The 25,936-nt window shown below is 43.6% G+C and overlaps 3 protein-coding genes across 3 annotated transcripts; 2 read left to right on the top strand and 1 right to left on the bottom strand.

Annotated features, from left to right (window-relative positions):
• Positions 1-1,368: 1,368 nt before the first annotated feature.
• On the top strand, positions 1,369-8,822 carry ntn4 (netrin 4; the record flags this gene model as incomplete). Its single annotated transcript, XM_083666500.1, has 10 exons — positions 1,369-1,429; positions 1,780-2,336; positions 3,960-4,232; positions 5,296-5,422; positions 6,284-6,472; positions 7,234-7,447; positions 7,604-7,710; positions 7,847-7,915; positions 8,277-8,450; positions 8,680-8,822. 10 exons carry the CDS (start codon positions 1,369-1,371, stop codon positions 8,820-8,822), a joined length of 1,914 nt encoding a protein of 637 aa, XP_083522626.1.
• Positions 8,823-10,437: 1,615 nt separating this feature from the next.
• On the bottom strand, positions 10,438-16,381 carry LOC310802719 (methionine aminopeptidase 2-like). The gene is made up of 11 exons (XM_083667253.1): positions 16,202-16,381; positions 15,252-15,365; positions 14,956-15,018; positions 14,481-14,583; positions 14,015-14,176; positions 13,554-13,735; positions 13,121-13,215; positions 12,871-12,967; positions 12,677-12,780; positions 11,474-11,589; positions 10,438-11,157 (listed from the first exon to the last, which is right to left on the bottom strand). The coding sequence occupies exons 1-11, from the start codon at positions 16,344-16,346 to the stop codon at positions 10,905-10,907; spliced, it is 1,434 nt and encodes a 477-aa protein (XP_083523379.1). The 5' UTR covers positions 16,347-16,381; the 3' UTR covers positions 10,438-10,904.
• Positions 16,382-17,911: 1,530 nt separating this feature from the next.
• LOC310801784 (uncharacterized protein C3orf20-like) lies at positions 17,912-25,245 on the top strand. The gene is made up of 16 exons (XM_083665926.1): positions 17,912-18,134; positions 18,622-18,678; positions 18,838-18,937; positions 19,049-19,270; positions 19,579-19,728; positions 19,899-20,019; positions 20,730-20,855; positions 20,975-21,097; positions 21,623-21,791; positions 22,191-22,410; positions 22,579-22,668; positions 22,782-23,130; positions 23,323-23,439; positions 24,180-24,322; positions 24,525-24,632; positions 24,763-25,245. The coding sequence occupies exons 1-16, from the start codon at positions 17,981-17,983 to the stop codon at positions 24,863-24,865; spliced, it is 2,352 nt and encodes a 783-aa protein (XP_083522052.1). The 5' UTR covers positions 17,912-17,980; the 3' UTR covers positions 24,866-25,245.
• Positions 25,246-25,936: the final 691 nt, after the last annotated feature.

The raw sequence follows: 25,936 nt of genomic DNA, 5'->3' as shown, positions 1-25,936 counted from the left end.
ACACACGCGAGTCAGGTCAACCTGAGAAACAGAATGATTCACTGACAGGCCATATTCAGAGTGAGAAGTGATTACTCCTGACCTCATGTATTTACAGGCCCAAACTCTCTGAGACACCTTCACCTATTAATCTTAGCCAATCACTCCCACACCCTCTCTTTCTCACACCATATTTCATCATCTCAAAGCATGTACAAGGTATAAATATGAATGATAATACAGATACTGTATACACACACTGACACACATACTAGTATCATCATAACATTTTGTTGAAATCTCTCTCTCCCTCTCTATGTTGACTCTCTGGGGTGATGTCATTGTGCCACTGCTGAGGTAAACAACAGGCTCACAAATGGCTGATTATTGGGGTCAGAGGTCACATGACCCCAGGTCCATGGTTGTCTGTCTGACGAGGCAGGTGAGGGATGGTAAATGAGTGGCAGTTAGTAATAAGTGGTGATATGCAGCAGGAATGCACTGGAATGACACACTTATCGGCCAATGTGCGACTGACTGGGTGATTTGGGGAGCTTAGCAAAAGGAAAGCCCTTGACTTTTGCCTTAACAAGAAATAAGTGAGATTAGAGACTAAAAGGAATATTTGAGTGCTTGAGTGCTCTCTATACTGAGTATAGTATTTCCATTGTATTAACACAAGACAAGGACATAAAAGTGAGTCTTGAAAAGTGAGGCTGTATTATTACCTTATTACCCAGGACTCATACTGAGAATGAGTTTTTTTTCTTCAAGTCAGAGGCATTGGGCAATGTGGAGAAAATATGGAGAAAATAACCCCTAATCAATATAGCCTGCATGTTGAACAGTACATTGAAGACATCTAATCAATTAATTAATTATCCTTCTTAAAACGTCATGATTTCCAATTTGCCTCAGAAAGGGATGAGAGAGGGAGGGGGTTTTGGAAAGACCACGAAATGTGAGGGCGGGGCTTTCAACCTTTTCATATTTATAATCGCTCCAGAAAAAAGATGAACTTTCAAGGAGAGAAGATGGATTGAAGGGTTCAAGAATGCCCTCCCTCTGTATACATTGGAACACTATAATAAGACGGACCTTTGCTACAAATGCCCACATTCACTTACGCACAATAATTATCTATTTTTTTTACTAGATAGGTACAGTAGATTACACCGTAAATGATAGACGTCCTTTTGACAGTGTTTTATTATTTTATGATTATCGCTTCAGGGTGTTAATATTGGAAGGGAAATCGACGCGCCTGAGACAGCACACTTGGAGAAGTCAATCGTCTGAGAGAGCGTGCCTTCACTTGTCACAATAAAAACAGACCTACATTTCTCTTCGTTCATAGTGCCTGGCTCAGTAACTTCAGCGCTGTTCATGATGAGACGGTGGACTTTACTGGTAGTGATGCCTCTGTGCGCATTCCCTCTTCTGTTGGCAGGTAAGTACAGATCAGTGCAGCACAGTTTCTACTCCGTGGGCTTGAATGGAACGAGCACTCGCAAACTGTAATGCGCACCAGTAATAAGTGCAGTCATTGGGATGTATTGCAGTCATCATGAGGAGTTATTTTGTTGTTGATTTCTTATGCTTCCCAACTCAAAAATGGTTTCAAGTTTGTCAAATGGTTAGTCATATGGGTAGATGACACAAAATGTTTTATATAATAAATTGGGCAGCTACAATACCTCCATCTATAATTCTTTAGAAGATTGGAAAGTGTGCAGTTTGTGATCAAAAATCAATCCAACTTGATATTTTCCATATCTATCCATGATTGATTCTCCCCAGGCCACTCCAGATCTGAGGGTCCAGCTGTGAAGAGCCGCTGTGCTGGCCGAGCCTGCAACCCTCGCATGGGAAACTTAGCGCTGGGTCGAAGGCTGTCTACCCAGACTGTGTGTGGCTCCAGCTCCACAGAGCTCTACTGTTCCTACCAGCAGGCTGCAGCCCCCTATAGCAGGGAGTCATGCCCAGCACCCAAATGCAGCAAGTGCAACATAGGGCTACCCCATCAAGCCCATCTGCCCAGCGCCATGGCAGATTCCTCCTTCCGCTACCCAGACACGTGGTGGCAGTCGGCCCAGGGGGTGGAGGCAGAGACGGTCCAGCTGGACCTGGAGACAGAGTTCTACTTCACCCACCTCATCCTAGTGTTCCGTTCACCTCGCCCTGCTGCCATGGTGCTGGAGCGCTCCCAGGACTACGGGGGCACTTGGAAGACCCTCAGGTACTTTGCCAGGGACTGTGTGGGCACCTTTGGCATGGCAGAGGAGGCTCCTGTGGGGGAGGATGGAGCTGCCTGCACCTCCAAGTACTCAGGAACGTTCCCTTGTACTCGAGGAGAGGTGAGTATCGTGGGCTGTCTGGTTGTTGCAATGGGAACAAACAGAGAACGCAAAGCCTAAACACATGGGTTACCAATGGCAATATTATACCTTCTTTGATTGGTGAGAGTCAAAACATATAGCTGTTAAGCACAGGTGGTCATCTACATCCATTAGCTGGATGCTGTGGCTCTAGGGGAGCGCACACACACACACACACACACACACACACACACACACACACACACACAGAGGGTGGTATGGAACAGTGGTAAAAGGGATTTAGATTTAGTGGCCAGATTGAAACTACCTGTCAAACATTCCCAATACTTCACAGCAATAATGTGCGACAACATCTGTGGCATGTGAATGTTTGCTGTTGCTCAGAGACATGGCATTATGTACTCATCTCCCTACTATGTCACATGAGTATTGAGCAAACAAATGACTAAGCTGTGTAAACTGATCTCATCTCATGGCTGGAGAGGATGGATGGTCTTTGTTAGGGCACATTCTCAGCTGCATGGATATAATATCAATTCTCATTTATTCGTCTGATGTGCTCCCAAAGGCATTGTTGGACAGGTTGTATCATTGGAGGAAAGATTGAGTCAGATAGCAAGATGTGTCAATGGTTTATTCATGAGCATCTAGATTAATTTAAGAGACAGCAGTGTGCTGGCCAACCTGCCTTTTGTGTTTGTTCCAAAGGGCTCTGGACCAAGATGGGATACTTCTGAATGTCATGAATAATATGGGTTTAAATTATCTCATAATTGTAGTGTATTTGCAATGCGGTGAGCTGTGTCAGTGATCTTGTGTAAGCCCCCACCCTATATAATTCAATATGTGTCTGTGTGTCTGTGCAGACACTGAGGTGAAACCCCCCAATGTTGAACCCTCCATATGAAGAGAGAAGGGGCTCAGTATTATAGTAAATACTAGGCTCCATGTATTTGGTTTAGAGAGAGTTATCTGTGCTGTGACAGAAAAACTGGTGCTGGCAGGAGTGAACTAAGGCACTCCCACAATGCTATGGCACTGCTGAGTCAGCAAACAAATGATGTATCCAACAGGTTTCATGCTTGAGTCCATATTCAACCATGATATCAACTGCTGTTAAAGGTACGCTTTTGTTTTGTAAAATAAGTACAAATAGATCATCCTAAACTCTGACAGGACTGGAGAGAGAGGCTGTCAAAGAACCAATGTTTACATTGGAACTAGTCAGATGTTCCTAGAATAGCTCCTTTTATTTTAGGAGGCATAAAAGGCAAACCAGATTGATGCCTGTTTTCTATTTTTCAGACCAAGGAACAGAACATGCTTTTGTCACAGTCTCTTAGTAACCACAACGTTTTCCAGAAATTCCTCAAGTGGCACATTAGGTCATTAAGCCATATTTAAAGCTTTTCTGAATGTCCCCACAATGGTTCATTTAAAAGTGTAATATCAATGAGGACAAGGTTTAGCAAATCACCACTTTGTGTTCTCATGTCAGAGTGGGAAACTAATGTCTCAATTACATTTGCATTGTTTGCAAATGAACATAGAGATGAATCCAATTAATGTCAAGCAATGGCTTTACCCTAAGCCTAACCACCCCGTGTTGAACCTGTATCCTCACTATACTCTGTTCTGTAGGTAATCTACCGTGCCCTCTCCCCATGGCACTCCATGGACCCCTATGGCCCAGCTGCCCATGGCCAGCTGGTGGTCACCAATTTGCGAGTCCGTTTGTTAAAGCGCCAACCATGCCCGTGCCAAGCCAAAGACCTGGATGTCAAGGCCCTACCTATGGCCCATTACGCCATCTATGACTTCATTGTGAAGGGCAGCTGCCTCTGCAATGGGCACGCAGAGCACTGTGTGCAAACCAACGGGTACCACCCTGTCAGGCAGAGGACCAATCATGTGGTGAGTAAGAGAGAAGAACCACAACTTCCGAATTTCTGGTTCTCAGTTGACAATGAGCAAAACAAGCTGCAAAGCTCTCATATGCACAATTTATACTGTTATGAAAACAGCCAGCGATGATGTGTGTGTGTTTGTGCTGCCTAGTGTTTGTGTACAATACACTTCAGTATGTGAGTCAGTGTGTTTATGCCTTGTGTGTTTGTGTGTGTATCTGTATGTGTTTATGTGAGTGTGTTATTGTGTCTATGTTCCCACCGCTCCCTGATTATACAGCTGTGTTGTGGTATTTGGATGCAGAAGCTGGGTGCTTTAATGAAAACTGAATATCTGCCTACAGCTTTTACCTACCATTATAGGGTTTAAGTATGAGGAAACCTTAATTATAGTGTGAAACCCATTGCTTTAACAGCCCATACTCTCCATACTCCATACTCTTTTTTCAATTGTAAATGGAGAATAGAAAACCCAGCCAACCTGTGCTGAGGCACCATGGTATTTCCCAAACAGTACAAACACAGACTTTACTCGAAAACAAAAGAGAGAGAACAACGTCTCCAAAACAGTACTAAATGTTTCAATGGCTTACTTATCTCAGGTGACCAACACACGGTGCACACACTGTGAAGACTGAGCAGGGAGTGAAGGGAAGTGAGGGTACATAAAGCATCAGAGACAATTAAACACAGGTGCAGGTAATAAGTCCATGATTGAGTGAGTGAGTGAGTGAGTGAGTGAGTGAGTGAGTGAGTGAGTGAGTGAGTGAGTAAGTGATTGAGACGGCAAAGTGGGTGGCCAGAGGGAGACACCTAGGGACAGCACTGGGAAGTGCGCCGCCATCCGTAACATAAAGGAGGTTTTCCAAGGGGTGGGAAGATAATTATGAAAGGTATACGCAGGTTATATATAGTATATAGCATACATGTACAAGCACCCTGTATATGGTGAAATAAACCACAACATTTTGGCTCCCTGTTTTGCAGTGTGTGCCCATGTGCTCATCATGTGTAGGAATATACTGTATATCTATGAAAGTAAGCGCCTCTACCCTCTGCTTCTGTGGCAGGTCCATGGGAAGTGTGTGTGCAGACATAACACAGCCGGTGACCACTGTCAGCGCTGTGCACCACTCTACAATGACCAGCCTTGGCAGGCTGCCAACGGTATCCTAGGGGCACCGCATGAATGCAAGAGTGAGTGGTTAGGGCAAGAGGGTCAACAGTCGTACACTATACACAACCAGACATATGCACCACACCAGTACTTCTTCCCATGTATGGTTCAGTACTGTACCGTATGTAAACCCTCTTCTACTCTTCAGTGCCAGTGCTCTTTGATTATAAAAAGAAGAGGAATCGTCCTCCTCATGATAGCTTTTTTTTAAGTGACATGTAGTTGCAAATACCTGTCAGATCCTATTCCATATTACTGTATCTTTGAGAAAACGAAGTAGAGCAATGAGAAATCATATACACTCACCAAACACTTTATTAGGAACACCTGTACACCTTCTCATGGTGGAGGTGGTGTAATGGTGTGGGGAATGTTTTCTTGACACACTTTGGGCCCGTTAATACCAATCAATCATCGCTTGAATGCCACAGCCTATTTGAGTATTGTTGCTGACCATGTGCATCCATTCATGGCCACAATTTACCCATCTTCTAATAGCTACTTCCAGTATGATAATGCACCATGTCACAAAGCAAAAGTCATCTCAAACTGGTTTCATGAACATGGCAATGAGTTCAGTGTTCTTCAGTGGCCTTCCCAGTCACCGGATCTGAATCCAATAGAACACCTTTGGGATGTGGTAGAACGGGAGATTCACAGTTTGAAAGTGCACCTGAAAAATCTGCAGGAATTGCGCGATACAATCATGTCATCATGGACCAGAATCTCAAAGGAATGTTTCCAACATGGAATCAATGCCATGAAGAATTGAGGCTGTTTTGAGAGCAAAGGGAGGCCCTACTCAGTATTAGTATAGTAGTGTTCCTAATAAAGTGTTAAGTGAGTGTATGTATTCACTCTTTTTTTCCATGTGGACACAGAGTGCAAGTGTAACAACCACGCAGAAAGCTGTCACTTTGACCGCGAAGTGTGGCTGGCTTCAGAACGGCGTAGCGGAGGTGTGTGTGACAATTGCCGCCACAACACCAAGGGTCAGCACTGCCAGAGCTGCAAGAGGGGCTTCTACAGAGACCATAGCAGACCCAGAACTGCCCCTGACTCCTGCAGACGTAAGAGAACACAAGACTCTCTCCCTCTATCCCTAAGACCCTCTATCCTATCTATCCTCTATCCTTCAGTATATTTGACTTTCAGAATCAGTCAACGTCTGTAACTTCCAGTTGAGAGTATGAAGAGAGTGGAGATAGAGTATGATAGAAGTGGAAGGTTAGTGCTTTTGCCCATTATCATACACTGTGTTGACAGGATGTCTAGGACCTTTTCAAATAATTGCAGCTGCAATGCCAACAATACAATTGTTTGATTCCTTGAGTCCACTCCAGTATAAGAGTCGACTGTTTCGGAATGTGACAGTAATTGCAAACAATGGAGGAATTTCCCATGGTCTATGTGAGCACATTTTTCCCATTCCTGCCCTTTTCCCCAGGCATGCTGCAGCCTTTTAAAGAACAAACATGCTGTTTTTTTTGGAAACAAACTGTGTTTAAGAAAAAAAAAAGAAAGACCCATCAGTCATCACATGGGTCCATCAAGCAGTGAAAATGACAGTGTGTAGGGAGAATGATTTACTGTTAGTTTTTTCTGTGGCTGTGTTATAGTAGTGTTCTCCTGGTTAAATACACACTCTCGTCCTGTTGCTGGTTACCATATTGGTAATGTACTGTGTGTGTGTAGGTGTGTTAGTGTACGTATGTGTGTGTGTCTGTCAGGGGATATTGAGAACATACTGTACCTTCAGATAAGTCAACACTTGCATTGAGTTGTTGACATACTATCTCCCTGTTCTTTTTGTCCTTCTTCTCTCCTAAAGCCTGTGCTTGCCGCCCTATGGGCTCTGTGCCCTCGCTCTCAGGTGGTGAAGCCCTCTGTAACCCTGGCAATGGCCAGTGCACCTGCAAACCGGGTGTGGGCGGCCCCTTCTGTGACAGGTGCATGGTGGGATACTGGGGGTTCCATGAGTACGGGTGCAGGCCATGTGACTGTGCAGGGGACTGTGATCCCTTCACTGGAGACTGCATGTCTGGGTGAGTGTTTATCTATCCATAATCTAAATGACTTTTAGTGAAGTCGCAACATCAAAATATACAGATGAGGTGTAGTCATTGACTCCCCATATGGTTGGTGTGGATGGTCGTGCTGTGTTTGACTTGGGTTTCTGTTTGTCTTGTGTCCTGGCACAGCTCAGTTCTAGAGATGTTCTACACAGCAGACGGCCACATGGGACCCAGCAGTAGTGAGCCTGCACTCTTCAGGACGGAGGAGCTGTTCTCTGCACTGCACCACTCGGGTGACTCACAAATCCCAACAGACACAGGAACAATCTACTCACACACACAGACCTGAGCAAAAATGCACACATAGAAACACATCGTGTTTAAACACCTCAGTGCTTATAATGTCTCTCTTTCCCCTTACTGTGCCAGAGAAATGTGAGTGTAAGGAGATGACCATTGGCAGTCCCAAACTCTTCTGTTCCATGGAGTATGACTATGGTACGTACTGTATGATGCAGGACACATAGTCCAGAAAGGCAACCATCAGAAGCCAAGAGAATGTGGTATTGTGAGACGTTATTGTAGTTCTCCTGACAACAACAGCTCAGAGGTCTTTGAGCTTATGAGATGCATGAGACATGCTTAAATCCCTAGTGCCAAAAAAATGTATCTTGTGGCTCCAACTGGAATTACACTTCTTTTTCCCTTTTTTTTAAAAAAAGGCATTGAAAAGCCTTTGAATGCATATTGAAAGAACAAGCAGTCTTGGTTTTGGAACTGAAACGTAAGCACGAACACATTGCATGTTTGAGATGGGAAACTGCCAGCTGAAATTAATAGATAGATTTTTCCCTGGCAGTGCTGATGGTGAGCATCGTGTCAGCCCTTGATAAAGGCTCCCATGCAGAGGTGGAGGTCAAGGTGAAGAAGGTCCTGTATCAGAGCACCCAGATGAAGATCCACAGGGGCATGGTCACCCTCTACCCCGAGTCCTGGACCACCCGTGGATGCACCTGCCCCATCCTTAACCCAGGTAAGCCCCAAAGAAACAAAAATCATCGCCCGCCTGTAGTTTAAGCCATCTGGCCCACCTAACTAATTAGTGCTTGACAGACAGTTGTTCATTGTTCTGACATCTCTGGATGCATGCCATGATTTCATTGGGTTTAATGGACAAGTGTGTTAGCCAATTGGATGTTGTTCTGTGTAAGCTGTACCCAATGGCTCTCCACTCTCCAATCTCCATTCTCCTCCTCCTCCAGGGTCAGAGTATGTGGTTGCGGGGCACAAGGAGTGGAGGACGGGCCGTCTGCTGGTCAACACCAAGAGCCTGGTCATACCCTGGAGGGCCAGCCTGGGACACAAGGTCCTGCACCTCCTCAACACAGACTGTAGGAGGCGCTAGAGCACAGCCATGGAATGGCGTGGATGGATGGAGAGATGTTTTTGCAGATGATAAGATGTTCTTGGACGCTTTTGGATTGGACTTGGGTAACAGAGCTTGGTCACTTCAACAAAAGCAGAACTTTTGCTTTTGCACAGACCTCACTGGATGTACCCTTCCTTCAGTGAGTCTACCCAGGAACAGACTCTGAGACACTCCAGAGGAAGAGGGTGATGGTGTTGTCCTGAGCTGAATAGACAGCTACACAGAATGACAGACTATCATTTCCCATAGGATGAAGAGGAAAAACTCTGGTCTCTTACCTCATGTCATAGTTTTGACATGTTTAAGACTATATGAGACAGAGCCAAAGATGGAACCAAAGGGGCTTCACTAATGCAATCTTATATCATATATAAAATGACTGTATACTTGAAGAGCTCTCATAGGTTTGGACTCTAGACTGTTTTATCCTCTGTTCTATCAATTATTGGCGGTAAACATGTGAAAGCATCATCAAAGATGTGCACACTGCACCCTATAAGTGTGTGTGTGTGTGTGTGTGTGTGTGTGTGTGTGTGTGTGTGTGTGAGTGGGAGCAAGGATGAAAAATGTTAAAGGAATCAGGCGGCTAATCTTCACACAAGTACCTGTGCTCCAACACTCACCTGCCTGCCTCCTGACAAGAGCAAAACACACATCCAGCGTTCCACTCTAGTCTATCCTCTGGACTAGAGACCTGAACTGACAAAGACGCTCTCAGTTAAGTTGAGTTGACTTCACATGTCCTCCTTCAGCCATTGTAGTTATGTGAATGGATCTTTGTCAGGGTAATTAAGTCAAACATGACTTAATGAGGCCTCCCTCCTCCATGTTGTCCTCATTAGACCCATGTTCATTCCATTCCATATCAGGTGGTGTATTGGAGAAAACTTACTAGAACCTGATCTGACTCCCCATGTGTGTTACTCTCATTCGTTAGCAAGCTGCATGCCCCCAAAATAAATCTGCATTTAAAAAAAGAAAGGGTATTAATTGACGTCACTATGTATCAGGAGGCACAGTACATATTTGACCCAGACCCAGATAAGAATAGTCCAGTCTGCTGTCTCTGAGGAGTATGTTAGTCGCTGCTGGAGACATGATGCATTCCTGTACCATGACATCATCAGTCATGTCCTTGTCCTGAAGACTTTGCTAACAAACATAAATGGGTTGGAATTTGCATGTGGAGAACAGAGCAGAATATTAGGATCCATGAATGAGCTCTAGTTTCAAAGGGACGTGTCATAATCAGTATATCTGTACATGTATATCCTCCATGTGATGTACTGTACTCATTCAGTTTCATAAACATGTCCATGTCTTATGTATTGCACGAATTTTATGTATCTTTATGTTAATGTTCAGTCCATCTTTGAAGTGCTAATTGCGTAGTTTCCTGTTAGTTACCTCTCCCATATTACTACTGGAGGACACATGTAATAACACCGCCCTCCTTTGGTTAAAATTGAGAAATACAACATTTCGATTCCTCAATTTGGCTTTGAATACAGTGGCAATCTGATGAAGTTTGACCACTTTACAGCCCTTGCAAGTATAAGTATCATAAAAACACATATATAAATACCATACATTTTAGATTTGTAACAATTTATTAAATACAAAATTGCCTCAAAATAAAATAGAGCAAAGAAATATAGAAATATAAATACTTTCATAGCAGATTATCTACAGAATCTTTTCCAAGGCATTGAAGCTTACATCATTACTATTTTGAGGTGTCCACCCAGAACCTAGGGAGCGACTCTGCATATTCTAAAAGCTCAAGTATAATAAAGAGAATTACAATTTCACATTTAGTAGTTTTTGCCCTTATATATTAGCTTGATCCTTTGGAAAATAAATATACAAGTAAGCTACTGCCATGACACCAATCTCTTGCACTTGCTAAAACACTTGTCTAATAGTAGGATTCAAGCAACTTAAATTATATATCACATCAATATTGCATAATGGTTATCAGTTTAATGAGCATTTCTGTCCATTTTTCTGATTTGTCCTGTTGTTCCTGTTTTTTTGCGTGTGGAGTTTGGAGCATGCTCAGTAGTCATCTCCCCTGCTCACCACTTCTTTGCAGGTGGGCCTGAGTAGGATGGTGTGCTCGTACTGGGCGGTGTAGCTTCCCTTGGTGTCACACAGCGGTGGGTACGGGTCTATGATGCCAAGGTCACACAGGTTCTTCAGTGCCATCAGGTACTTACTCTCTCCCAGGCGGTCCAGCCAGCGCCGGCAGAACGCCAATGTGCCAAAATTCTCATTGATGACGTTCAGCAGATGCTTGGCCCTTGGGAGTCTGCAGCACAAATTTACAAATACTGGGATAACTATGGTTGATGGAGAACTGCTGGGTCTTATGGTTAGAGTTAGTGGGAACAGTGCAACGTTATGGTGTACTATTGGCTTACACACACAAATTGAATACTCCACAAATGAAAGAAACTTATCCTGGAAATGTCTTTGGTTAGCTTTAAGTTTGGGTGTGTCTGAGTCTGAACAAAATGAGACCTAGAGTGCAGTATATAATATTTGTATGTTGTTTGCCATCAACGAACAGCATCAACATCAAAATTCAATGTTGAAAGTGGGTGGGTGAGCAGTATCGAGCAGACCTTATTGGCACATGTCCAACGTTGAAATTTTTCATGTAGTGTGAACACTCCATGTCGTCGTAGACTGCACCTCTCCCTGTGCTGCCAAACGTCTCGATGGCGTACACTTCACCTTCCTGTGTGAGTGGAGGACGAGGGCACAACAACTCTGAAGTATCTCTGACAGTAATATTGTCTCATTGTCAGGGAGCATAGTTCAGTCAGTACATTTGTACTTGTGACAAGGACACAAAAGGAAAGAACATTGATAATATGATCCAGGCCGATGGTTTTCCTCCAAAGCTCAAAGATTAATTGACTCAATGTACATCAAAATCAAGTTCATGCGCAGTCAATTGAAGTGTTCTTTTACAACATGCACTCTGCGCTGAGTAGAGCCACCTCATCTCCATCAGTGTGTTTCAGGCTCTATCAGCGCATTGCTGTACATTTGTCATCCCTGTGGTATTAGCTGATAACACTGCAACACCCTCTCTGCACTGATAATCACTCAAAGTGCTAGCAGCCCCGCAGCACGCCCAGCTGCCACTCCAACACAGCACTCTGATCACACAGAGGGTAATGGGCCCTGTTACACCAACACTCCACGGCTAAAAATACAACACTCAAACCTGCCACATCAGCAACTCCCCCAGCTTCCCTGGAACCGTCAGGAAAACGCTCCACTCAGCAACTTGCCAATTAAAATGTTCAATTCTGCAATGTCCCTGCCTGGCTATCTATTCAGAGCCAGAGTGAGGAAGCAATGGTACGTCTCCTTAGGTGAGGTAACAGCCCATTAATTGACTCTTGAGTGCAGAGGATTCAATGCACTTAGAGTGCAATTAGGAGCTGGGGTTTCAACAAGTGTCGCTACTCACTACTCGATGCGCCAGGTAATTTCATTAAAGGTGTAATTAAAGCTTTGAATAGGGTGACTAAGGAGGTGTTACAGCTGTGAAGTTGAGCTCATGTATATGCCCTGTCGTAACCTTACACAGCCAAGAGTTCTTCCAATTACACTTAATGTTTCAAGAGGTTTTATTTATATTCAAGGTCAAACAAGAGAGAATCAATCTAGAATAAAGAGATCAAAAGAGAGTACCCTGAGTTCCCTTTTCCTGTCATGAATGTGACGAAATTGTTCTGCAGTAACGTTGGAAAAGCATTTGACTCTGATGTAGCTGGACATGGGGTTATGACTTTGGCTATCTCTGTACTGACCTCCATCCTGGTCGCCTCTCCACCCTTGACGATGGGGACAGTCTTGCCAGAGTGTATTCTGTACTGTCCAATAGAGTGTCCATTGAGATTCCTGATTGGCTTCACTAAATAGGAAAAAAACACAAAAAACATGTATCAATTTGTACAATCGTTAGCTCAGCAAAAACAAAGGAGGACAAATGACCACTTGATACCTTGGTATGTTTTCCCATCTATCTCCACTTCGTAAGACTCCATGACCTCCTGGATAGATTCACCAATTTCACACAGACGCACATCAATTCCTGCACACTGGGACAGACAAGAGTTGACATTTACATGAGCAAATAGCATTATCCCTCACTACATAGCTCAACGTCAAACAAGTGGGCCGTGTGAGTAATGCGTCTTATTAATAGCGAGAATTCAGAACCATACAACGCATGGTTCAGTGAACTCTGTTACCTTGATGCCCGTGTTTGTAGCATCCCTCACAGCCTCCAATAGCCTGTCATACTTTGGATTGAACGTGACGGTAAAGGCACAGTCTATAATTCGACCTGAAAAAACAACCATTTGTAATTGTATGGGTATGGGGTTGTGCCTTATTTATTCTACACTCCTGTTTAGTTGCTATTTGCCAGATATACCAAATAGGACATTATGTACTATAGCGTATAATGTTTCTCACCCAAAACAAATTCAACACAACTACTTACAACCTAGAGGTACCAGGTTTGCCTTGATGCTTGTTTGAATGAATCCCAAAGGTAAATATGAATTATTACCATTACATGATATTTCTAAAAAAGTACCAGGTAAATAACAGATCCATAATCATGCATACAGTAGCCATAAGATAAGTAACAATGTAATCCTAAAACAGAGAAGTCCTCACCGTTGATGTGCGTGCCGAAGTCTATCTTGCACACATCGTTGTACTGTAGTACAGTGGGGTCTCCAGCGTTGGGGGTGTAGTGGGCGGCACAGTGGTTGATGGAGCAGCCAGTGGGGAAGGCCGGGCCTGCCTTCAGACCGTCATCTTTGATCAGCCTTCTAGAGCAGTCCTCCAACCTCTCACTGCCAGGGACCACACCAGAGAGGGACAAGGTCACGGCTGACAGTCACTTTACTTTCGCTATTGTCAGCAATATAGGCAAAGCATACAGGTTAACAATCATTCAAATTAGACATTTGAAAATGGATGGTTTTAAGCCCAGACCTATAACTGATCAAATGCATTTTTTTCCACTTTTTTTTGTTTGTTTTGATAATAAGGCTCGAAAACATCGGAATTTGACTGCAGTGTAAAATGGCCGAGGATAGTAGTGGTGCCAAAGCCGGTGAGAAGAACCTCACCAGATGTCAATCATGGTCATCCCAGGCTGGATCCAGCTCATGACGTAGGTGCGGACTTGTCGGTGGGCCTCGGCCGCCTGCCGGAAATCACTCCACATCTCCTCATTGGCCTTGTCCAGCACCCGCTTCTCCTCGTGGGTGGTACGCCACGCTGCACTGCGCCTGGAGGGGGGCGGGTGGGGACGGACATTATCTTCTAATTATGCTAATGTTTGTAATGGAATTAGCATCTCAAACAACAGCGCACTGGATAAGACTTAATAAAAGGAACCGTTTATCAAGGTATACAGACTAACAGTGCAGGCACTGATCAGAGGTGACTGAAAAATCAAACCATGTTGCATACGCTGCATTTCGTTAAGTTTCATAACATGAAGGACAGTAACCAGAGACCTACATAAGCGCTAGCCATTGCAGCGCATCAGCCCATTGCTGAGTAGGAGGGACGGTTGTGGAGGTCACATACCCATCTTTTGATGGGGGGTATTCACATTCCTCCCCCTTTGGAAAGACTCCACTGGGATAGAGCTCACAAATAGGGACTGAGGGAGGGTCAGTCTGTCCCTTTGCTGTGCCCCACATATCCAGAAGGAGAGAAGGATGAGAAAGCACAGAGAGAGAAATAGAGGGGTTAGTCTACTATTCACATCTACATATTCACATTGTCTATTACAGATGCCTATTACAGTCTTCATAACTACAGAGTGTAGTAACACAGGCTATAAAACAGGCTATTACACAGGCGTAGTTAACAGTGTACTGTACTATGGGGCAACCTCTACAGCAGCAGAATTTATGAGGAAATGTGATATGTTTTATGCTATCTGTGAGCTATCAGGCTATCCTCTGGCCAATGATAATGAGGTCACAGAGGGAACATAAACCATCCAGTGGAGGACAGAGTGAAGATGTGGCCACAAACACAGCGATAACACACTCACATCCTTTCTTTTTCTTCTTCTTCTTTTTCTTTTTCCCTGCTGAGTTTTCACCCTCTTCTCCATCTGTATAAAAAATATATATTTTTGATGTACTTTTTGAAAACTGAGAAATATTGATCAGTCACAATTCCTGACGCATAAAAGCAAATGATAAGGTGTTGCAAATCACAATTTAAGGTAACTGTGTTTTAAGGACCTTCATGATCAGTATTCTAATTATATTGATGATGATGATGGTGATGATGATGATGATGATGATGACAAAGCCAAAGAGGGCCTGAGAACTGGAGGTGTACCTTCCTCTCCATCTTCCTCCTTCTCTTTGTCCTCCAGAGCTTGCTGCTCCAACTGTTTTGTCACATCACCAACACCTCCGGTGTCTCCATCCCCCTCAGCCTCATTTGTCCCTGCTGCAAAGTCATACATACACACACACACACACACATACACACACACGTGCGTGTGCCCACACACACACACACATACACACACACGTGCGTGTGCCCACACACACACACACACACACACACACACACACACACACACACACACACACACACACACACACACACACAGTGAGTAAATTGTTCATGGTTCTATGTCATTTAGAGAAAGTGCATCCACTGTGATCAGAACTTGGCAAGGGCCATGCATAAATTGTATCTATACCATGGGAATCAATATTCCCAAGGGCATATGTACCTTGCAACATTATGACATTTTAGCCCTTCAGAAACAGGGCTGTGTGTACAATAAGAGTGTAAGATCAAATCCACGTTTTCATATTTCAACAAGACGAGGTAAACTTGTCACATAGTTTTGTATACAAATTAAATCATTGCTTAAGCTTACTATCTCATTCTCCAAGGGGAAAGTGTCCACTGGTGCTACTGAGGAGTAAGTTCAACTGCAATAGGACTGTCATGAGCACACACATATGTTACATGTATCATCAGTTATTCATCCTTCAGTATTGGAATATATGACATCAGTCCATCAAACCACATGGAGAGACATTTCAAGCCTCAGGGCAATGTCCCAATTCCAGATGTGCATCTTCATTCTATCTATCAGAACATAAGTCATTCACTTCCAGGGTTGGGACAGCTGGTACAGGAGCACTTTCTGACAGGTTCAAAAGTAATGTCCCGCATAGTTAATGATTATGTCGCTCAGCTCAGCACAGCAGGATACAATATTGCGCTATTTTCTAAATTATTTGCAGCCATACAGTCATGTATCTCACCTGGGCCAGGAGCCTTGTTCTTCTTCTTTTTTCTTCTCTTTTTCTTTGCTGATTCCGAAGGTTCTGCGTCCTCCCTTTCCTCATTATCGACGTCCCCATTGAGAACTTCGGGCTCCAATTCATGCTGTAGCTCTACCTCCGCCATGATCAGCGACTGAGATGAAGTGACGCATAATCTGCTGGGAGCCTCCAGTGGTCAGAGCGGAAACTGTGCTGGAGGCAGCCGAGCCAATAATGAGCTATTAGGCACTCCGTACAAAAACTTGCCCTGAATAGAGATAGCCTATCCGACCTATAGGCGACCCTTACTGACAAAATGTGAGTGTAGCATCGACAGTTAAAAAAATTGGCACTGAGTTGGAGAGTCAGTATAACTAGTAATAACAGATCCATTAATTATATAACTTAAGGATACATACAAGGGTAAATAACACCATTATATTCGTTCATAGCCTACAGTAGGCTGTGACACCTGCTTATGTTTACAGTAAATTGACAATAAACGATGTAAGGCTGTGACACTGAGCAGACTCACTTTCTCTGTGGACAATGTCAATGTTATGTCTTCGCTTGCATCTCAAGTTACTGCGCACTGCGCACCTGGGATGGTTTGTGTCACATTACTGTACTTGGGTTTTCAAGTTGTTAAGCACTCCACTCGAAGTCTATTTTAGTTCAGAAGTATCCGGTGATTCGCATTCTCGGTGCTGTGTTTTTCGATTGTTGCCATGAGTTGATCATTTCTGGTGCGTAAATTCATTTGGAGACGGGCGCAGTGTATCCAAGCAACGAGCTTCAACAAACTAAAGGGATAAAGGTTGCATTTACAATATGGGGAAATAGATTTTAGATCGAGTTATTGTTATTCACCTGGGATTAATGTCTTCAACGTGATATTTGGTCAACTCTTTTCTATTTTCTTCTCTTGATTAGTAATCCTGTGGAATTATTTGCAAAAGATGACCTCACCTGGCTCACTCAGAGATTTTGGACCCAGGCCACTGTATTTCTTTGACCAGGTAAATTGATATGATTTTTAATATAGTTTACTGTAGAGGAAATTAAAATACGTAACCATAATTTCAAACTTTTAGCCAACAGGTAGAGAACGAACGAAGCAATCTAGAACGTCCAATGATATTTTACAATTTGATCTGACAAGTGGGAGCGCGCACTTGGCAACAAAAAGGTAAATCATATTGCCATTTTAGCTATCAGTTATACTGTAGGTCATAATTCAAGGTTATACAAATAGACAACCCTGTATCTCAGTGATATTTGCTTGATTTAGGCTATATTGTAAATAAATAAATAATAATAATTGGTGTGTTTGCTTTTGCATGTATTGATATGAACAGTAAATGCAATCCAGAGAGCGAGTTTGCAGAGAATAACGACTACAATGCAGTAAAAAGCGATGAGAATGGACACAAAGTGCAACATAAAACGTGTGCCAGTGATGAACCTGATACCTCTCTCGCTGTCAATGGATTGGACATCGGTGAGAGGAATCCTGAGGCCGCGCAAGCGGACGGGATGGATGACATAAACCAGATGGATGCATACAAGTATGTGGCCCCTCAATTGTTGAGCGAGTTGGGGAAACTACTTTTACAGTACGAGGGCAGCGAGGAGGGATCTATTCCACACGGGCTGGTGAATGTCCTGAATTACTCATGGAGGGATTTGATTGCTGGGGCGGTTTACGTGAAACCGTCATTGCAGTTGACTATTGGGACTGTTGGCGGGGGCGAGAAACCGCGAAAATCGAGGGGGTCTATGAATTTCACCGAGTCTCTTCGAGAGATGGCGGTAAATGGCAAGAAAAAGGTTAAGAAGAAAAGATCAGTGTTGGAAAATGTTGGATCTGACAGAACCACTCAAGACTCCTCTAATTTGCGTAAGAAAACATCCGTTTCCAATGCGCTCAAAGGTTAGTGAATTCCCGATAGGCCTATTACTGTGTGAATTAAGTGGGGGTAGTCAGGGTCATCCTTGATCCCTGTCTCACATTTAGTCAGTAGAATTCCAGAGTGCATCGGCCTTAATTAAACAACCTTTCTATAGTGCCACTTTAAACCAAATGGGCATTCATAATTCAAGACCTCTTAAGTCACTGCTGATGAGCTTTTAAGACCTAAACAGAGGGCCTCTTTGATTACCAGCTTGTGGGTGGGATAAGGTTGAATTACACGAGAAGATAACCAAGATTATTGGCACTACAGGGCAAAGGTGTGTCTTTACAGTCTTAATCAGTTCTCACCCTATGTTCCCTGTTCAATAATTCAATCACTCACTCTCCTGTGTATGATTGTGACAATGGACAATGATGCCTAAGGTATATATGTGACCATTCAGATGGGTTTTTGTTTCCAAGATGACATTAACAGCTAATATGTTTGTCAATGATCTCCTTCCAGTTCATGTATCCACCACCATAAGTATCTCAATCTCCTCAAAAACCTGCAAAGAACGAGGTAGGGCTATTAGGATAGGGCACAACCATACACAATAGCTTCCATATTTCTACATCCTGAACATGAACTGCCCTTGCTTTACCCTTCATATCAGTGTCCACAGTATAAACCAGTTGGCTAGCAATCAGTGGATTCAGTGTTACAGTGGTTGTTATCCAGGTTGGCTCGTTCAGCCAAATGAACCATCACGTGATGAGCCTCAGTGGACCACTCTGTGTCAGTGGGTCGTGGAGAGGCTGCAGCTGGCGAGGATTCAGATGTATGTGCTTATTCATCGGCTTACATCATCCTGCAGCACAACCAATCATCTTGTTATATCAATAGCTGGCTCTGTTGCCATTTAAGCACATTTATAATTTATTCAATACAGAAAACTGCAAACAACAAAGCAAGCAGAGCATGGACTGAACAAGCCACCAATCCTCCGCAATTATGGAGATGCCAAGCAGCACGTTAAGTACAAACGCAAAGAAAGAAAGGTTGGGCCGTTCAATTTGTATAGTGGCTTGCCTCAAATACCAGAGATGAAGCCAGAGGAGCCCACACTGCAGAAACTGCACTACAGAATCAATGACGGCACCTCCTTCATATAGTATCCTTAATTATGTTACTACTGTTAATAGTTTAAAGAGCCCACAAGGCTCTTGGTGAGATTGTTTTGTTGCAAAACAGGATTAATGCTTTTAATTGTTTCACCATTTTGGCCTTCAGGATATTATCCTTGTCATGATGATGTTCTGTTTGGATTTATTATAACACTGGATACATTTGTTGGATGAATATTTTTGGGTTGTTTGTTCAAGCACAACCACTATAGGAACGGCAGTAAATGTGCTCTTAGCTACCACCTATACCCTTAACCCTGAGCTACCACCTATACCCTTAACCCTGAGCTGCCAGCTATCCCTCTGGCCACGTGGCAGTGTGCCAGAGCCACTCAGGTTTGCCCTGTGGAGGCTTCTATACTAATGTGTTCAGTGACAACCCCTGCCCAGTGATTCTTGCCAGCATCACTGCATTTGGACATGGTACCGTCACCCACCCGCCCAGGTATGTCAATACCAGTGATTCAGGTTTCTCAAACTGACCCAACAGAATAGCCCATTAATGAAATGTAGAACTATGTAAACATTCAACATTTCTTATACCATTATGAGAAAAGCAGACATGTACTGTATGGACCTCTCTCCCTCTCTCTCTCTCCCTCTCTCTCTCTGTAGTGGGACTGTCACTGCGGTGTGGGATCAGAGTGGTGGGCTCACATATGACCCAGATGGGATGGTAACAAAAGAGTGGACCTGGCAGACTGGTCCTGGGTCCAAAGAGAGGATAGTCATACAGGTGAGGAGAGAACAACTGGGGCTTAGCAAGGACATCTGAGTGTTGCTAGATTCAACAAGACATGTTCTTAGTTCAGTTTTGATATCAACAATTCATGTAGCACCATCTAAGCATCCTTAAATCCTCAATCATCTGCCAGATAGTTGTAGCTATAGTCCTCAAATTGTGCGTCCATCCTGTCCTTCCCTCCCTCTCTGGATTATACCAAGTATGTACAAAGTAGATGGTGTATGACCTCACCTAACCTAACCTAAGTTTGACAACTCATTGGGAAAGTAACTAAGACAAAACAGCCCAGTTTAGTTTACAACTAATGTCTGTAATCCCAGGCCAGTAAGACCCTTCAATGACAAGGCCAGTCAAGAGGAGTGAGTCACAGTCGCTGGGCAGACCTGTTATGTGATACTGTCTGGGAGATGTGCATCTGGAGATGATGAGGGGAGGAGACTGCAACAAAGTGCGGGAGGTGGGGCGTGACGTGTGACCCACCGATGCCCGATCCGATCCCCTGTCTCTATCAGGACAAGGATACTTAGATTACATAATGGCTGCTTGGCCCATGTCAGTTTCAGAGTGGACTTTTATCTCCATTGTAGACATAGCCTTGAACAGAGCAAGCACAGTCATCTCTAAGTGTTACTGATGGTCTAATAAAGGTTCTAGGGAAACTCAATGCAACTCAATGTATTAATTTTTGTGTTTTTATCTAGGTGTCTGATCAGATTTGTGTGCGGCTTTTGAGTGGCACCTCTGTCATCCTCTGTTTTAAGAGTCACAATGAGAGCATTCAGCTGCCAGTTGCTCCTTTGTCCAACATCACCCCACCAAAAGAAACGGTGAGATCACTGTGACGGCGATCTAATCTATCTTTCAGATAAAGAGCTCTTTTCAAGCTAATGTGTTGATGATGGCCAGATTGACTGCTGTGCATTGTGCTGTGTGTTTTGCCCTATAGGCATGCCTGCAGACTGATGGAAAGTTCACCTCCCTGGCAGCCCAGGAGCTCTCACTGACTAAGAGGACGAAGCCCCACAGTCACATCATAGAGAGCAAGAAGAGGGCCCTGACACTCAAATCTGTATGAGTCTTTTAAGAACAACATTGCCTCTATTGTAAGGTTTGTGGGGTAGGACCCAGACGCAGAGAGGAGACCAGATGAATGAATGCAGTTGGAAGGCAAAGCCACTTTACTAGTAGGAATCCACAGAGTAGACAGGAACAAACCAAAGACCTTAACTATAAACTAAACTAGAGCATTGGTGACTAAATTCTATGACATGACAAAGCGGCTCACGAGACACAAACCTCAAACAAGTGTCAAGCTACCACAATGGGAGATACAAAACACACAACTTAAATGGAGATGGTCATAATTAAATAATAGGCTGCACCTGTTGTGCATGTAGTTCATGTTATGGTCCCTGCCGTCCCCTAGTGTCCAGATGGAACCGTGACATCTATGTCATCTACCAGCAAGACTAGCCAGAGAGTCCAGATACTCTTTTCTTCTGTGTCAGTGATGATGTAACATACATCACAGTTTGTAAAGTCAGTAATGATTTCTCAATCCAGTGTTCTCAGTGTGAATCATCCTGTACATCAGGTGTCCATGCGATCCTGTGAGGTCCTACAGATGGTCAGGGAGGTGGAGCAACTGGAGGAGCCCTCTCCATTTCGGAGAGGAGGCCATGTCGGCAGGGAGTTGAGGAGACTCCAACGGAGAGTGAGGAACATCCTTGACGACTGGCTGGAGTACTACCGTATCGCTACAGGTATAGAAAGGTTAGGGTTAGCCTGTATCAGCCCACTGAACAAATTAGCCTGTCGAAAGATTTATGTAGATGTTATACACTTCCTAACTGTATCTGTACATGTAGGTGGTTCCTAATGGGATATGGATACTGTAAGTGAAACAGTAGAGATGCTTTGGTTAGATGCCTTATTTACCGGAAAAAACATATGACTGTGAGTCTATCTGGTTATGGGTGACATACAAATTAAAATGTAAAGGTTTCAGTAAAATACCAAAGTAAAGCTGCATTAAAGACTTCACCTCATGCACAGTGCTGCACAATGCTGTTCATAAAATAAGGCTTCATTCCTGATGTACTTGGTCATTCCTCTGAGTCAGTACCTATATAAAGTGCTGAATAGCCTCTGTCTTCCATTAGGCATCAAGTGCAATGATATCGAGCGGATGTCAGATGCCCCACTGAGGCCCAGACTGAAGCGGGAGGTGCAGTCAGCAGCTCTGCCCTCCCTAAACCCCCCAGGACCAGCAGATACTACCACAGGCCAGCCAGAGGGGGGCAACATGGAGCTACAAACCCTCCCCAGGCACCTGTCTGCACCTGCTGACTACCTCCTGGACTCCTCCCCCAAACTTCCTCAGTAAAATTCATTATGATGTGTCATTAGATCAAACAAATGGTCAGATGGACCGATGCCTTGCCAATGATGAGGATGTGATTAAACCTGTGATTCATGGGATTCTGGGTCAATGCCAAAGTGATAAACGATGATCTATTACAGATCCTTCATCTGTTTTACTGCTAACAGGACATTCACTCCGAAGAGGCTGGGAAGGGAGGAGCACCATCATGTCACACAGACAGGGACCCTCAGAGTTCACAGTAACATCAGACTAGAGTAAGACCTACAGCCCTGCCAGATGCAATTCACAGCTTATAACCATTATCACAGCTTAGAAATCATTCTCTTTCTCTTGTCCTCTTGTGATGACCTCACTCTTATCTCTCTAGGTCAGTGATGATTCCAAGGATTGCAGAGTTGCAACCGCCCCCTGCCCAGACCCACTGGGCCTCCTCCAACCTCTCCACCCCCTCTAGCCCATGTCCTGCCCTGCTGAGAGCTGCTCTGCTGGGGGAGGGCCGCAGGCTGTGTCGCTGCAGCTCCAGGTTGATTCCAGTCCTGACAGACCTGGAGTATGATGGCTTGGTCACAGGGCAGCCACCCCACAGCGAGCAGATCCTGGTGGTGTGTGTGACCCCGCCACGCCAGCCCCTCACCCCTCACACACTGGCCGACGAGGATGTGCTGGAGCAGCTGTATGAGAGGATGAATAAGAACAGGACTATGCCGTGTTTACAGGTAGATTTGCTTCACAAACATGTACAGGCTAACACATGCATACATGCACACATGCACACACACACACACACACACACACACACACACACACACACACACACACACACACACACACACACACACACACACACACACACACACACAGCAGGCTAACAATAATAGGTCACTGTTCATGTTTGACTTTGTCCTCAGTGTCAGCTGGACTCGTTCCGCTTGGTGAGGTATGAAATGTCTACAGGGAAGGCCTGCCCAGGCCCCCAGAACACCCTGCTACAGCAGAGACACAACGCTGCTCCTGGGATGTTTCTGGTCAGTTGGTCAACAGCTGTCTTATTCACTTGATATCCTAATGTTCCTCCAGATGGCAGCAAAGCTAGAGCTTTACCATAAAGGTGGGAGACCATGTTCCTCTTGCACTTCTGTAAGGTACCATTTCCAAGATCTCCAGTTGATTACTGAGAATAAGCACGCCTGACTGGGCGTGGAAGACAACTCACTCAACACAGAGTTAACCTCTTCTTTCAACCAAGCAATAACATACAAATCTGTTTGATAGATTTACTTCGCAAAATCATAAATCAAAGGGACACAACAAAGTCAAAATGACACAAAACACTTATGATATTTTAGGCACGTACAATGTCCTCTCTTTTAATTGGCTCACCAGGACAGCTGTCATCATAAAGAACAGTCAGGTTCCTCTGTTGTGAAATCTGAAACCAGGAATTACCACAAAACTGATGACATCAGTTGTGGCTAGATAGCATCAAGACTGTGGAAGAACCCACTTCCCCCCAACCTGAATAAGAAAGAATACACATGAAGATCAATTACAGGTTAGGAAAGAAACAGAGGCATACTTGTAGGTCCAAGAAATAGTTAAATTACTACAGTCAATAAACGTCTATATATTCAGTGTTAGTTTACTTTTACTGTAGTGAATATCCATATCGAGAACTGATAGCCTTGAAAATGTATATTTGGAAACTTTTCCTTGTAATAAAAATTAAGTATTGTTCTATGCATATGTCTCCTTGTTCATTTGACAGATGTACATCAGAGGGAGGCTGTTGTTTGCTGACTATGTCTTTAATGGGTACAGCTGTTCAGTGAGAGATCTCCACCAGCAGATCACTAAGACCAGGGGAGACTACAGACAGGGCCAGAGCCTGCCCTCAGACTACAGGTTCAGGTAGTACCACACACAAACAGACTCTAAATGTATTGTCTTAAGTCAGATAGCACGACTCCGTCCACACTGATAGTTTAAGGCAATGCATGTCGCATTACAATGACGTAGCTGTCCTAAGACAATACATTCAGAGCCTGAATTCACATGACTAATGAGAAACTTAGCACCTCTCTAACCAGAGCCCACTCTCTTCATCTGGCAGTGCTAAAGTGACTGAGGACTCACCTGGCCTTCAGAAAACCTCAGTTGGAGGAGACACTCATGGAACAAATGTTTTACTGGAGAAGGGAAATCCTCAAACCAGTGAGAGGTACAAAGTGAAATCTAGTATCATTAATACATATTCTGATGTACCTCTTACACTAACCCAGCATTGTATCATATACTTATACTATTAATACAATACTATAAACCATATTGAAAATGCATTTGTGTAACAGGAAACTTTCTCAGGAACCTGTGACATCCTTGACACTGAAGAAAGACACTGTGCTTAAGGCCAAAAAGACTCCTGCAGCCACACTCCCCATACTCACACACTGAACACAGCCCAAAGCTAGGCTGCTGGGACAGGCCGCCTCTGTGTTGACAAGAAACCAAGGCAACATCCCAAGAGAGAGAGAGAGAGAGAGAGAGAGAGTCTCATCAGAGCAGTCTCACTGACTGGAGACAACTTGCTGGGAGAGTTTCATATTACAAAGTTAATATCACTGTTTGTACTCCACTGTAACTTAGATGTAAGGTAAAAAGGAAACAATCACAATTCAAACACAGCACAGGAGTTTTGAGTTTATTAAGCAAAGCAGAACATTAAGGCTAATTTCTTCACATCCAAATAATAAGAGAGCAATCACACCATTGATGACTGCTGTTTGACAATCTCATTTATCTATAAATATTTAATGTATGCACTTTTTCCGGAATAAAGCTCAATGGCATTTACAACGGTGTTCACATTTTCTGTCTCTCTGCAAATAAAGACTGTTTAAAGTTAAAGAACAAAGACGATCATTTGTTGTTTCCTTGTTTCATGTCTTCCAGAACAATTATATCAAACCTGGCATTCTCGTCTCTTCCTGTTACAATGATATCAGCTGAGAAAGATACTTCCTGAGTGGGTGACTCATTGACCGATGTAGTGACAAAGTTGCAACATATGTTTGGTAATGGGTTTTAGAACAGCATATCTCATGGAAAAACAGAACAGTGGGAAAGACAGTGATGATATAAATGATGCATTTTGTGTGTTACTTCCTCCTTCATCAACTCCCACTCATTAATTTCCCACCTACTCATTCACTCGTGCTGTTTTTAGTTATGATGAGGGAGGAATTGTGTTCACCATGTGATGTTGCATAAGCAATTCAGATAGGTAAGGCCTACAGTATGTTTTACAAATGTATTTATGTAATTAACTAAAAAATAAATCTTTAGACTCTACTATGAAAGTTAGTTTTGTGATCAAAACCTTTCTCTAATGATTGTCTTTATGTATGATCAAAATCATTCTCTAATGATTGTGCCCCTTTATCAGTCTAAGATGGCTCATAGTTTATTGACAGTTTATTCAAATTGACATTTAACTGTAACATACATTGCATAATATTGTATCTC

Source organism: Argentina silus (genome assembly GCF_951799395.1).
Source record: "Argentina silus genome assembly, chromosome: 3".
Lineage (NCBI taxonomy): Eukaryota > Metazoa > Chordata > Actinopteri > Argentiniformes > Argentinidae > Argentina > Argentina silus.
The sequence above is the reverse complement of the archived record's forward strand: the minus strand, read 5'-3'. Positions and strand labels throughout refer to the sequence as shown.